Genomic DNA, 13,057 nt, shown 5'->3' on the forward strand with positions numbered 1-13,057 from the left:
TTACAAATTTTCGCCATATTTCCGTTTTTTTCATAAACGTAAGTCATATTGAAGAAATTTTACCACTAACATGAAGTACAATATGTCACGAGAAAATGATCCCAGAATCACTGGGATCCATGGAAGCGTTCCAGAGTTATTACCTCATAAAGGGACAGTGGTAAATATTGTAAAAATTGGCCCGGTCATTAAGTACCAAATTGGCTGTCACTAAGAGGTTAAAAGGACAACCACTTTTTAACTGTTTAAATGAAGTACATCTTATTCTTCCTATAAACAGGGTCTCACCGGGTAGTGACAGCCCCTCTAAGCTTTGTTTTCAGCTCTTCTACCCACAATGCCCCGCTTTCCCTCCCTCCTGCTTTTCTTAGCACGGATTTGATGGTGACGTCAGCCTGCAGCAGCTTCATTAGCTTATTAGCATAGAGGAGCTACGGCGGCGCTGATTGGTGGAGTGCTCTCTGGGGAGCTACGGGTTGTCCGGTATAACTATAAAAGAGCGAGGACACGCTGTTCTTCCATCAGTCACAGCGTCGGAGCTGCACGGAGGAAGCAACGGGAACGGTATAGAGGCAGCACCCAGTCAGGCCTACACTGTAACCTCACCCTGGCAGCCATGACCATCGGGTCTTCACAAGACGTTCACTCGGAGACGGTACCGGAGATCACGGCGGCAGTCAGCTTCCTGTCTGATCTACTGCGCAGCCGCCTCAGTGAGCAGCAGCTGCATGGCTTCAGTGGAGCGTTACGGGATACGCTTATCGGTGAGAGCCCGGGGCAGCCGTTATGGCGGGCTTATGGCACTGTGGGGTCAGCGGTCCCCGCCATATTAACCTATGCGGCTCCTCTCGGGGAGGGAGGGGGGATAACTATCTATACAGTACTGGAGAGTAAAGCCTATGGGGAGGGGGATAACTGTCTGTAGTACTGGAGGGTATACCATATGGGGGGGATAACTGTCTGTAGTACTGGAGGGTATACCATATGGGGGGGGGGATAACTGTAGTACTGGAGGGTATACCATATGGGGGGGATAACTGTCTGTAGTACTGGAGGGTATACCATATGGGGGGGATAACTGTCTGTAGTACTGGAGGGTATACCATATGGGGGGGATAACTGTCTGTAGTACTGGAGGGTATACCATATGGGGGGGATAACTGTCTGTAGTACTGGAGGGTATACCATATGGGGGGGATAACTGTCTGTAGTACTGGAGGGTATACCATATGGGGGGGATAACTGTCTGTAGTACTGGAGGGTATACCATATGGGGGGGATAACTGTCTGTAGTACTGGAGGGTATACCATATGGGGGGGATAACTGTCTGTAGTACTGGAGGGTATACCATATGGGGGGGATAACTGTCTGTAGTACTGGAGGGTATACCATATGGGGGGGGGGATAACTGTCTAGTACTGGAGGGTATACCATATGGGGGGGGGGATAACTGTCTAGTACTGGAGGGTATACCATATGGGGGGTGGGATAACTGTCTAGTACTGGAGGGTATACCATATGGGGGGGGGGGGGAGTTAACTGTGTGTAGTACTGGAGGGTATACCATATGGGGGGGGGGATAACTGTAGTACTGGAGGGTATACCATATGGGGGGGGGGATAACTGTAGTACTGGAGGGTATACCATATGGGGGGGGGGATAACTGTAGTACTGGAGGGTATACCATATGGGGGGGATAACTGTCTGTAGTACTGGAGGGTATACCATATGGGGGGGGGATAACTGTCTAGTACTGGAGGGTATACCATATGGGGGGGGGGATAACTGTCTAGTACTGGAGGGTATACCATATGGGGGGGGGATAACTGTCTAGTACTGGAGGGTATACCATATGGGGGGGGGGATAACTGTCTAGTACTGGAGGGTATACCATATGGGGGGGGGGATAACTGTCTAGTACTGGAGGGTATACCATATGGGGGGGGGGATAACTGTCTAGTACTGGAGGGTATACCATATGGGGGGGGGATAACTGTCTAGTACTGGAGGGTATACCATATGGGGGGGGGGATAACTGTCTAGTACTGGAGGGTATACCATATGGGGGGGGGGGATAACTGTCTAGTACTGGAGGGTATACCATATGGGGGGGGGGATAACTGTCTAGTACTGGAGGGTATACCATATGGGGGGGGGATAACTGTCTAGTACTGGAGGGTATACCATATGGGGGGGGGGATAACTGTCTAGTACTGGAGGGTATACCATATGGGGGGGGGGGGGGGAGTTAACTGTGTGTAGTACTGGAGGGTATACCATATGGGGGGGGGGATAACTGTAGTACTGGAGGGTATACCATATGGGGGGGGGAGTTAACTGTGTGTAGTACTGGAGGGTATACCATATGGGGGGGGGGATAACTGTAGTACTGGAGGGTATACCATATGGGGGGGGGAGTTAACTGTGTGTAGTACTGGAGGGTATACCATATGGGGGGGGATAACTGTAGTACTGGAGGGTATACCATATGGGGGGGGGGAGTTAACTGTGTGTAGTACTGGAGGGTGTACCATATGGGGGGGGGGATAACTGTAGTACTGGAGGGTATACCATATGGGGGGGGGGGGGGAGTTAACTGTGTGTAGTACTGGAGGGTGTACCATATGGGGGGGGGGGGGGAGTTAACTGTGTGTAGTACTGGAGGGTATACCATATGGGGGGGGGGGGAGTTAACTGTGTGTAGTACTGGAGGGTATACCATATGGGGGGGGGGATAACTGTAGTACTGGAGGGTATACCATATGGGGGGGGGGGAGTTAACTGTGTGTAGTACTGGAGGGTATACCATATGGGGGGGGGATAACTGTAGTACTGGAGGGTATACCATATGGGGGGGGGGATAACTGTAGTACTGGAGGGTATACCATATGGGGGGGGGGGGGATAACTGTAGTACTGGAGGGTATACCATATGGGGGGGGGGGGGGGAGTTAACTGTGTGTAGTACTGGAGGGTATACCATATGTGGGGGGGGGGGGGAGTTAACTGTGTGTAGTACTGGAGGGTATACCATATGGGGGGGGGGGATAACTGTAGTACTGGAGGGTATACCATATGGGGGGGGGGGGGGGGGGGGAGTTAACTGTGTGTAGTACTGGAGGGTATACCATATGGGGGGGGGGGGGGAGTTAACTGTGTGTAGTACTGGAGGGTATACCATATGGGGGGGGGGGATAACTGTAGTACTGGAGGGTATACCATATGGGGGGGGGGGGGGGAGTTAACTGTGTGTAGTACTGGAGGGTATACCATATGGGGGGGGGGATAACTGTAGTACTGGAGGGTATACCATATGGGGGGGGGGGGGGGAGTTAACTGTGTGTAGTACTGGAGGGTATACCATATGGGGGGGGGGATAACTGTAGTACTGGAGGGTATACCATATGGGGGGGGGGGGGGAGTTAACTGTGTGTAGTACTGGAGGGTATACCATATGGGGGGGGGATAACTGTAGTACTGGAGGGTATACCATATGGGGGGGGGGGGGGAGTTAACTGTGTGTAGTACTGGAGGGTATACCATATGGGGGGGGGGGGGGAGTTAACTGTGTGTAGTACTGGAGGGTATACCATATGGGGGGGGGGATAACTGTAGTACTGGAGGGTATACCATATGGGGGGGGGGGGGAGTTAACTGTGTAGTACTGGAGGGTATACCATATGGGGGGGGGGATAACTGTAGTACTGGAGGGTATACCATATGGGGGGGGGGGGGGAGTTAACTGTGTGTAGTACTGGAGGGTATACCATATGGGGGGGGGGGGGGGGAGTTAACTGTGTGTAGTACTGGAGGGTGTACCATATGGGGGGGGGGGGGGATAACTGTGTGTAGTACTGGAGGGTGTACCATATGGGGGGGGGGGGGAGTTAACTGTGTGTAGTACTGGAGGGTGTACCATATGGGGGGGGGGGGGGATAACTGTGTGTAGTACTGGAGGGTGTACCATATGGGGGGGGGGGGGGAGTTAACTGTGTGTAGTACTGGAGGGTGTACCATATGGGGGGGGGGGGGGGGGGGAGTTAACTGTGTGTAGTACTGGAGGGTGTACCATATGGGGGGGGGGGGGGGGGAGTTAACTGTGTGTAGTACTGGAGGGTGTACCATATGGGGGGGGGGGGGGGGGAGTTAACTGTGTGTAGTACTGGAGGGTGTACCATATGGGGGGGGGGGGGGGGGAGTTAACTGTGTGTAGTACTGGAGGGTGTACCATATGGGGGGGGGGGGGGGGGAGTTAACTGTGTGTAGTACTGGAGGGTGTACCATATGGGGGGGGGGGGGGGGGAGTTAACTGTGTGTAGTACTGGAGGGTGTACCATATGGGGGGGGGGGGGGGGGAGTTAACTGTGTGTAGTACTGGAGGGTGTACCATATGGGGGGGGGGGGGGGGGAGTTAACTGTGTGTAGTACTGGAGGGTGTACCATATGGGGGGGGGGGAGTTAACTGTGTGTAGTACTGGAGGGTGTACCATATGGGGGGGGGGGAGTTAACTGTGTGTAGTACTGGAGGGTGTACCATATGGGGGGGGGGGGGGGGGAGTTAACTGTGTGTAGTACTGGAGGGTGTACCATATGGGGGGGGGGGGGGGGAGTTAACTGTGTGTAGTACTGGAGGGTGTACCATATGGGGGGGGGGGGGGGGAGTTAACTGTGTGTAGTACTGGAGGGTGTACCATATGGGGGGGGGGGGGGGGGAGTTAACTGTGTGTAGTACTGGAGGGTGTACCATATGGGGGGGGGGGGGGGGGAGTTAACTGTGTGTAGTACTGGAGGGTGTACCATATGGGGGGGGGGGGGGGGGGGAGTTAACTGTGTGTAGTACTGGAGGGTGTACCATATGGGGGGGGGGGGGGGGGGAGTTAACTGTGTGTAGTACTGGAGGGTGTACCATATGGGGGGGGGGGGGGGGGGGAGTTAACTGTGTGTAGTACTGGAGGGTGTACCATATGGGGGGGGGGGGGGGGGGGGGAGTTAACTGTGTGTAGTACTGGAGGGTGTACCATATGGGGGGGGGGGGGGGGGGGAGTTAACTGTGTGTAGTACTGGAGGGTGTACCATATGGGGGGGGGGGGGAGTTAACTGTGTGTAGTACTGGAGGGTGTACCATATGGGGGGGGGGGGGGGGAGTTAACTGTGTGTAGTACTGGAGGGTGTACCATATGGGGGGGGGGGGGGGGGGAGTTAACTGTGTGTAGTACTGGAGGGTGTACCATATGGGGGGGGGGGGGGGGGAGTTAACTGTGTGTAGTACTGGAGGGTGTACCATATGGGGGGGGGGGGGAGTTAACTGTGTGTAGTACTGGAGGGTGTACCATATGGGGGGGGGGGGGTGATGGTATCCTAGTGGAGGATAAGAGGATGACTAGGTAGTACTGGAGGGTGAGCCAGGGGGCGTTGGGGTGACTGTATCTGTATAGTGCTGGAGGATAAAACATGGAGGAGGAGATTTCTATGTAGTATTGGAGAATACCATATGGGCAGGGGGATTTCTATAGAATTGGAGGGTATACTTTATGGACTTCTATAGCCCCATCCTGAATCTGCCCCCGTCCACCTTTCCTACAACCCCTACCCAACATCCCTACAGTCCCTATCCCCATTCCCTCTTGTACACTTGCTTTGGCAAAACTAATATCTATTTAGTCCTGCGAATAAAGCTTCTTTGAATTTGAATGTTTACTATATGGGGGGATGACATATGTATAGTACTGGGGGATGACTGTATAGTGGAGTATGCCATATGAGGAGGGGGCTGACTATGTAGTATTGAAGAGTATGCCATATGGGGAGGGAGATGAGTAAATGGTACTGGAGAGTATACTACATGGGGAGGGAGATGACTATACTAGTGGAGGATATGGGGAGGGGGCTGACTGTCTTTGTATAGTGCTGGAGGATGATTGCGTACTAGTATACTACATAGGGAGGCTGTGTATATACACACTAATAAGGGCTGACCATTTTGGGGCATAAGACTAATCCCCCTTTCTCTTTGCAGAGCATTATAGGCACCACTGGTTTCCAGACAAGCCCGCCAAGGGTTCTGGCTACCGCTGCATTCGGATCAACCATAAAATGGACCCCATCATCAGCAAAGTTGCAGCTCGTATAAAGATGAGCAATCTACTCTGCCTCTTGCCCAAAGAGCTGACACTGTGGGTGGATCCTTATGAGGTTTCGTACCGGATTGGCGAGGATGGCTCCATCTGTGTGCTGTATGAGGCATCTGCTCCTAAACCCTGTGGCCCACTTAACTGTAAGAGCGAGCTCCTGGGGTGCTCCAGCGCCCTGAACCAGTACCTGATGACTGTGGGCAGCTAACCCTGGCAATGATCTCCACGTCTGCTGCTTGTGTATGTGTAAATACCTCGCTCTGGGAGCTATGTTTTCTAATGAAGATCTATTTATATTTTTAAAGAAATTTTTGGATAAATTGAAAGTAATGTCTAGTATTTTTAATTATCTCACTATGAGACACTACTGCACTAGTACAACATGTACAGCCCACTACCAAACTTGTCCAGCATCTGACATGGGGCACACTGCGGAATATGGGAGTCGCCACACTTGTATATACACTGTTACATGACCTGTATGGGCCGGTTTGGCTATATTGCACTTTGCCTCATCTGGTTGCGGTGCTCACTGCTGGAGACTCCGCTTGTTGCTGTGCACGGTGGATGTCTGTAGAGCAGACCTATTGGGATCCAGCAGTGACACTGACGGCCAGCAGCCTACTGACAGCACAGGACCTATCATGCACCGAATCCTGTCACCAATGATTATTTTATGTATGGTCAGTGACCTGTTCTCTGCTCGTACCTTTCCTTATGGCAGTGGGTAAACTTTATTTGGGATGGGACAGTGCTCTCATCAGATGTGGAGGAGGAATATGGGCATTCCCCATCACATTGGCAAACTTTAACTTCTAAGTACAAGCAATGCAGTTTCAGGCTCAGACGTCCTGTACTGCTGGGCACAGTGGAGATGTTTTGCGAGATGAAAGCACTTTAATGTTTACACTAATGGCCCACTCAGCCAGGCCTTAGGTTTCCTGTATTGTTGGTCTCTGCAGACACTTACCTTGCACAAATGAATTTTGCCAACTGCTGTGTGTGCCATGCAGTCTGACCGGGCTGGCACTTTCCCTTATTGTTTGCTGTTTCTCATGTAGTTACTACTCACTCTGTGCCTTTTTCATGCTGCATCAAGGGGTCTTTGAGTCAAACTGCGGCCCGTTATATTTGCACAATACCTGTATACAGACTGTCAATAAGTATGTGCTCCCATATCACTGCCAAGCTTTGTAAACTGCCCGTGTTTCATCTGTCTGTGCTGCTTGACATGAGCAGTAAAGTTGTGAATATCTTGCTACTGGGTACGGTACAGTTGTTACTTTTGTAATAAAAGAGAAATTGCTCTAGTGTCGACTTGTCTTAGTCTTCAAGCTGTCGTCAACATTTAACTTCTTAGGATTCGGCCTTCCTTTTCTTCTAGTCGGGTTTAGGCCTCAATCACAGACTCCTTGCATGGGAATGCAGACTGTTTTTAGACTAGGTGGTTCAGAATTTAATCCCAAGCAGAGAATATGTACTTATCCTATGCTGCGTTGAGGAAAAAGCTATGTATGTGTAAAATGCTACTCCATCGGTGTAGCCATGTTCCTAAAGAGGAGAAGCTGGATACTCTTACCACGACTGGTGCGTATGTATGGGGTACTGCTTGTCTGCAGCAGAGCTGGACCAATTTTGGTTCCCCACAGAGTATTAACTGCCACACTTTCTTTGGCTACGCTCGGCTGACCAGTGGATGTCTCTTTTGGCGGCTACGCTCCTATTTGCCAGGGTTAGTCATGTGAGTTTGCAGTAGCACCTGCAAATGTGATTATCCACCCCAGACCAATGTGAATGCTGCCTGATGGTAGAGTTTGGGCAGTTGCTTGTATTCAAATGAGCTTTTAGCTGATGGCATGTGAATAAGTATGTCTGGAGGGTATATAATTGCAGCAGTGTTTGAGGGATTGCAATAATTAGAACTGAGAGCCCTTGTTCTAATGCCATGTCCTTGAGTATGTTCATACAAAACGTTCCTTCTAAAATGTGTGCAAGGTCTAAATCTAGATGAGCTACTACACAATCTCATCAATACACTATTTTGAAAATCCAGAGCCAGTCAATCTAGCATGTGGCCTTGCCCCATTTGCAATACATTTCGTGCAGTCTTTACAGTTCTGGTACGTTGAGGCTGTATAGTATATGGAATGGCAGACAGTGGTCCGCTGGGTTGTTAGCCCCTTAGCCATGGCGTAGGAATGGCACTGCGCACCCACTACAGCCAAGATCAGGTTGTAGTTTCCGTGAATGGAGATTTGGGACATCCTTTCTAGTGATTGCTGGTGCTCCCAACGATCATACCTCTATCTTCTACGCTGTGTTGTATTCCATGGGGCTCTTTCCGTACAGTGGTCTTCTATATAAGCATGCTCATGCCTGTAGTATGTGAATGACCATAGATCTGCAGTGCTGCCATGACAAAAGGTTAATTTATAGCGTTTTCATAGGTAATTGGAGACAGGTTGAGTTTGATGGACCTCAGACTTTTTTTTTTTTTTTTTTTTTTAACCCATGTAATCAGTCAATACCTGTCTGACTGAACGAGGGCTTGGGCACTGCAGAATACCTTCTGCATGGAGAAATTCTCCGAAACATTGCCTCAATGTGGAGGGGGCTCTTCCATGTAACAGCAGTGTGATGTGTAGATATACTATGGCATTGGTAATCTTTTTCATATAATACTACTACTTGGTAATTCACCCTTCAGACATTGTTTTCTAGTGAAGGAATACTGTGGGGGTTTTTTTTTTTTTTTTTTTTCCCCATTTTGTCAAACCATCTCACATGCATGGTCCTACCAGGTGCACCATAAGAATGAATGGCAACTTTGGCCTACAAATACTAAAGGCCTCCATTTCAAATACCAGTCAGCAAAAAGATGGTTCAGCTGCCAGCTAGGTCTCCTGACTACACGGCACAGCTGAATGCTCTTCTGGTGGCAGCTTATATCCGGGAGAACAAAAGGAGCGGCATTCCAAAATCAGACATGCTGGCTGTTTCTCCTCCCGACATAATCTGTTGGGCAAGAGTCTGAAGGCTCTCATACACTTTACACAATCCAGTGGACATTGACTTGTTAGTCTCCTATGGATAGAAGAAGCCTTAAGAATGCATTCATTTCATTTTTTGTGGGTGAAATGATGTACGCCCATTATAGTCAATGGGAGTCCGCTGGTGTCAGTTGTGTGATGGATTCCGCACTGCCGTTACTTTCATTGTTCTTCTGGAAAGTAGAAAGAAAAACTGGACTAACAAAGTTGTGAGGAACCAAGCCATAAATGACCATAGAGCCCATTTTCAAGAAAAAAAATCTGTAAAAGGGTCTTCAAGCCCAAAAACGAATATATTTGTAATCAATTATTCACCTTCAAGTGAAATTTCAGTTTTATCATCATTTACAAACTTTCTGCTGTTGGCAAAAAAAACAAAAAACAAAACCTAGCTGTATTTTTGGTCTGAGTACTACTTGGACCTTTGTTATGCCATAAGGCAGTGCAGATGAGCGATTAGTTATTTTTTTTCACTGACTAAATTTGCAGCATGCATCAGTTTTGGAAATTGTATGCCGTACGGAGCCACAGTATGGCGTCTGATTTTTATGGATGCATTGCAATTTTGTAAAATAAACTATAAATGGTTCTTGTAAATGAGTAATAGCTGCTGTTAAAAAAAATAGACACGGATGACTAGTGAGATTAGTCACCAATTTTTTTTTTATACACTTGTAAGAACTTACCTTTTTATGTAAGCTTTAACCTTTCATTAGCACACTGACAAAATATAGGAAGGGATCATTGTGCTGCAGATGGGACTAGGGGAAAAGCTTATTGACTGCCAAAGGCAAACTTCTGAAGGTGTTTACACACGGCCACGACAAACGCACCCTTCCGTGCATCAGTTGTGCTTCAGATTAAAAGCACAAATAAATGGACTAGCTAAGGGACTGAGAAGTTTGCTTCCATGTTAGACTGTATGGCTAAAGGGGTTTTCCCATGAACAAAGTACACTTTAATAATCAATAGATAATTACGGTAAAGTAACACGGGCGCTACCTATCCAAAAAACTCAGATGCAGCTGGTGAAGAGACAGGACTGTGTCGGCTCCTGTTATAAAGTCTGAGCGAAACGTATATTTGTGTGATTCACCGCGCTATGCTGAGCAGATGTATACAAAAAAAAAGGGGAGGAAATAAATACTTAGCAGTTATTCGTACTTAAAAATGAGGTTGAAGTAGAATATTCTAGGTAAGTTGAGATGTCTACGTGGCAAGTAGTTTGCAGGTTATCTGAAGGTAGAGATCTCGTTTTTGATAGCTGCTGATACTATTGGAACAATGATATATTAAGGTACCAATAAAACATACAAAAGGTCACACCACTCCTCGCATGTCGACCATACTCAATGGTTGTATCTTAACGTTTATATTCTCTTTGGGGTGTTCCCTTTATGGTGGATCAATTGATAAAATACTAAATATGAAGAGAATTTCAATTACTAACAGTGACCACAACCTTGATATTCAGTCCCAGTTCCTGGGGTACATATGCACTTACTTGTGCTAGATTTGTTATGCTACCCAGGTGTAAATCCTGATAGACTCTCTATAGTGGTCTTTGTTGGCTGTATTTAGAGCCGGTGCAGGGACGATATCCACTGTAGAAAAAAAATGACAAAGTGCTGGGTAAGGAGGGATCCACTAAACCCACAAATAGTGCAAGCGTTCCAGTAGCCAGTTAGTCCTAATAGGACTTCTATGCACTTCTGGCAATTGCTCTGTCGCAGTCTGGCTGAGGCAGCGATAAGCTATGCAGCGTGTAGTAGGGGAGCGGGTAGACGCCAGCACCTCGTGTACTCCGGCCGGAAGTATTGACGAGGATGCGGCGTGAGTTGGGGGGCGGAGCTACTGTAACGTCACAGGGAGGGGGACGGGTGCACGAGAGGCACAAACCAACCAACGCGTTTCGAGGGGGGCTTCCCTCTTCGTCAGGGCTATAGATTGCGCCAGAGCAATCACCAGAAGTAAGTACATAGAAGTCCTATTAGGACTAACTGATTATTGGAACGCTAGCATAATTAGGGTGTCTAGTGGATCCCTCCTTACACTGCATCACTTATCACTCTATCAGCAGCCGCTCCCTCAGCCAGACTGCGACAGAGCAATTACTAGAAGTGCATAGAAGTCCTACCAGGACTAACTGGCTACTGGAACGCTAGCACTATTTGTGGGTTTAGTGGATCCCTCCTTACCCAGCACTTTGTCATTTTTTTTCTACAGTGGATATCGTCCCTGCATCGGCTCTAAATACAGCCAACAAAGACCACTATAGAGAGTCTATCAGGATTTACACCTGGGTAGCATAACAAATCTAGCACAAGTAAGTGCATATGTACCCCAGGAACTGGGACTGAATATCAAGGTTGTGGTCACTGTTAGTAATTGAAATTCTCTTCATATTTAGTATTGTATCAATTGATCCACCATAAAGGGAACACCCCGAAGAGAATATAAACGTTAAGATACAACCAGTGAGTATGGTGGACATGCATGGAGTGGTGTGACCTTTTGTATGTTTTATTGGTACCTTAATATATCATTGTTCCAATAGCATCAGCAGCTATCAAAAACGAGATCTCTACCAACAGATAACCTGCAAATTACTTGCCACGTAGACATCTCAACTTACACAGAATATTCTACATCAACTTCATTTTTAAGTAAGTACGTATAACTGCTGTTAAGTATTTCCCCCCCCCCCCCCCCCTTTTTTTTTTTTTTTTTTTATACATCTGCTCAGCATAGCGCGGTGAATCACACAAATATAATAATCAATAGATCTTGGAATAAAAATAAGTTTCACCATTGGATGATTTAATAAGATGCTCCTGTGCCAAGATACAGTTGTGCTCAATAGTTTAGTTTACATACCCTGGTGGAATTTTTGCTTTCTTGGCCTTTTTTCAGAGAAAATGAATGATAACACCAAAACTTTTTCTCCACTCATGGTTAGTGGTTGGGTGAAGCCATTTATTGTCAGACTACTGTGTTTTCTCTTTCTAAATCATGACGACCCAGAACATCCAAATGACCCTGATCAAAAGTTTACATAGCCTAGTGATTTTGACCTGATAACATGCTCAGAAGTTGACACAAATGGGTTTGAATGGCTACTAAAGGTCACATCCTCACCTGTGACCTGTTTGCTTGTTATCAGTGTGCATAAAAGCTGAGTGAGTTTCTGGGATCCAGACAGACTCTTGCATCTTTCATCCAGCCACTGACATTTCTGGATTGTGAGTCATGGGGAAAGCAAAAGAATTGTCTACGGGAAAAGGTAGTTGAACTGTATAAAATAGGAAAGGGATACAAAAAGATATCCAAGGAATTGATAGTCGCTGAAAAAAGGAAAGCAAAAATTCTGCCAGGGGTATGTAAACTTTTGAGCAGAACTGTAATTTTATAAAAGCGCCCTTGCTGTGTATGACCATACAGGAACATGGTCTGATCATACCACATCTCTTGGGCTGAGGAGAAAGGAAAAGAGTATACAGACAGGACAGCAGAGGATCACAGCTGATTATCTCTGAATGGAAACACATATCATTGCCTGTTTAAAAACTTGTTTTACCTCAAAGAAAGAATCCTCTGTGAATTCGAGCTGTCCTGTCTGTGTACTCTTTTGCTTCCTCTCCTGCCCATGCGATATGGTATGATTAGACCATGTTCCTGCATGATCAAACACATGGCTTAAACACACAGAAAAAATGGAGCATAACCCATAAAGATTGCACAAGATATAAGTATAAAACTTTTAATAGTACAAATATTTAAGATCATACACAAAGTAATCACAAACAATTACAGAGCCTTTGACACAGGTCAGAGTACACCAGAATTAGACTAAAACGTGCTGCATAATGAGCACCA

General features: G+C 47.5%; 1 protein-coding gene across 1 annotated transcript; it reads left to right on the plus strand.

Annotated features, from left to right (window-relative positions):
* Positions 1 to 475: 475 nt before the first annotated feature.
* On the plus strand, positions 476 to 7,442 carry LOC141073502 (protein BTG2-like). Its single transcript, XM_073560751.1, has 2 exons — positions 476 to 764; positions 6,017 to 7,442. Exons 1-2 carry the CDS (start codon positions 617 to 619, stop codon positions 6,337 to 6,339), a joined length of 471 nt encoding a protein of 156 aa, XP_073416852.1. The 5' UTR covers positions 476 to 616; the 3' UTR covers positions 6,340 to 7,442.
* Positions 7,443 to 13,057: the final 5,615 nt, after the last annotated feature.

The sequence above is a fragment of the Dendrobates tinctorius genome, unplaced genomic scaffold (genome assembly GCF_039654945.1).
Source record: "Dendrobates tinctorius isolate UK_male_01 unplaced genomic scaffold, ASM3965494v1 ptg000304l, whole genome shotgun sequence".
Classification (NCBI taxonomy): domain Eukaryota; kingdom Metazoa; phylum Chordata; class Amphibia; order Anura; family Dendrobatidae; genus Dendrobates; species Dendrobates tinctorius.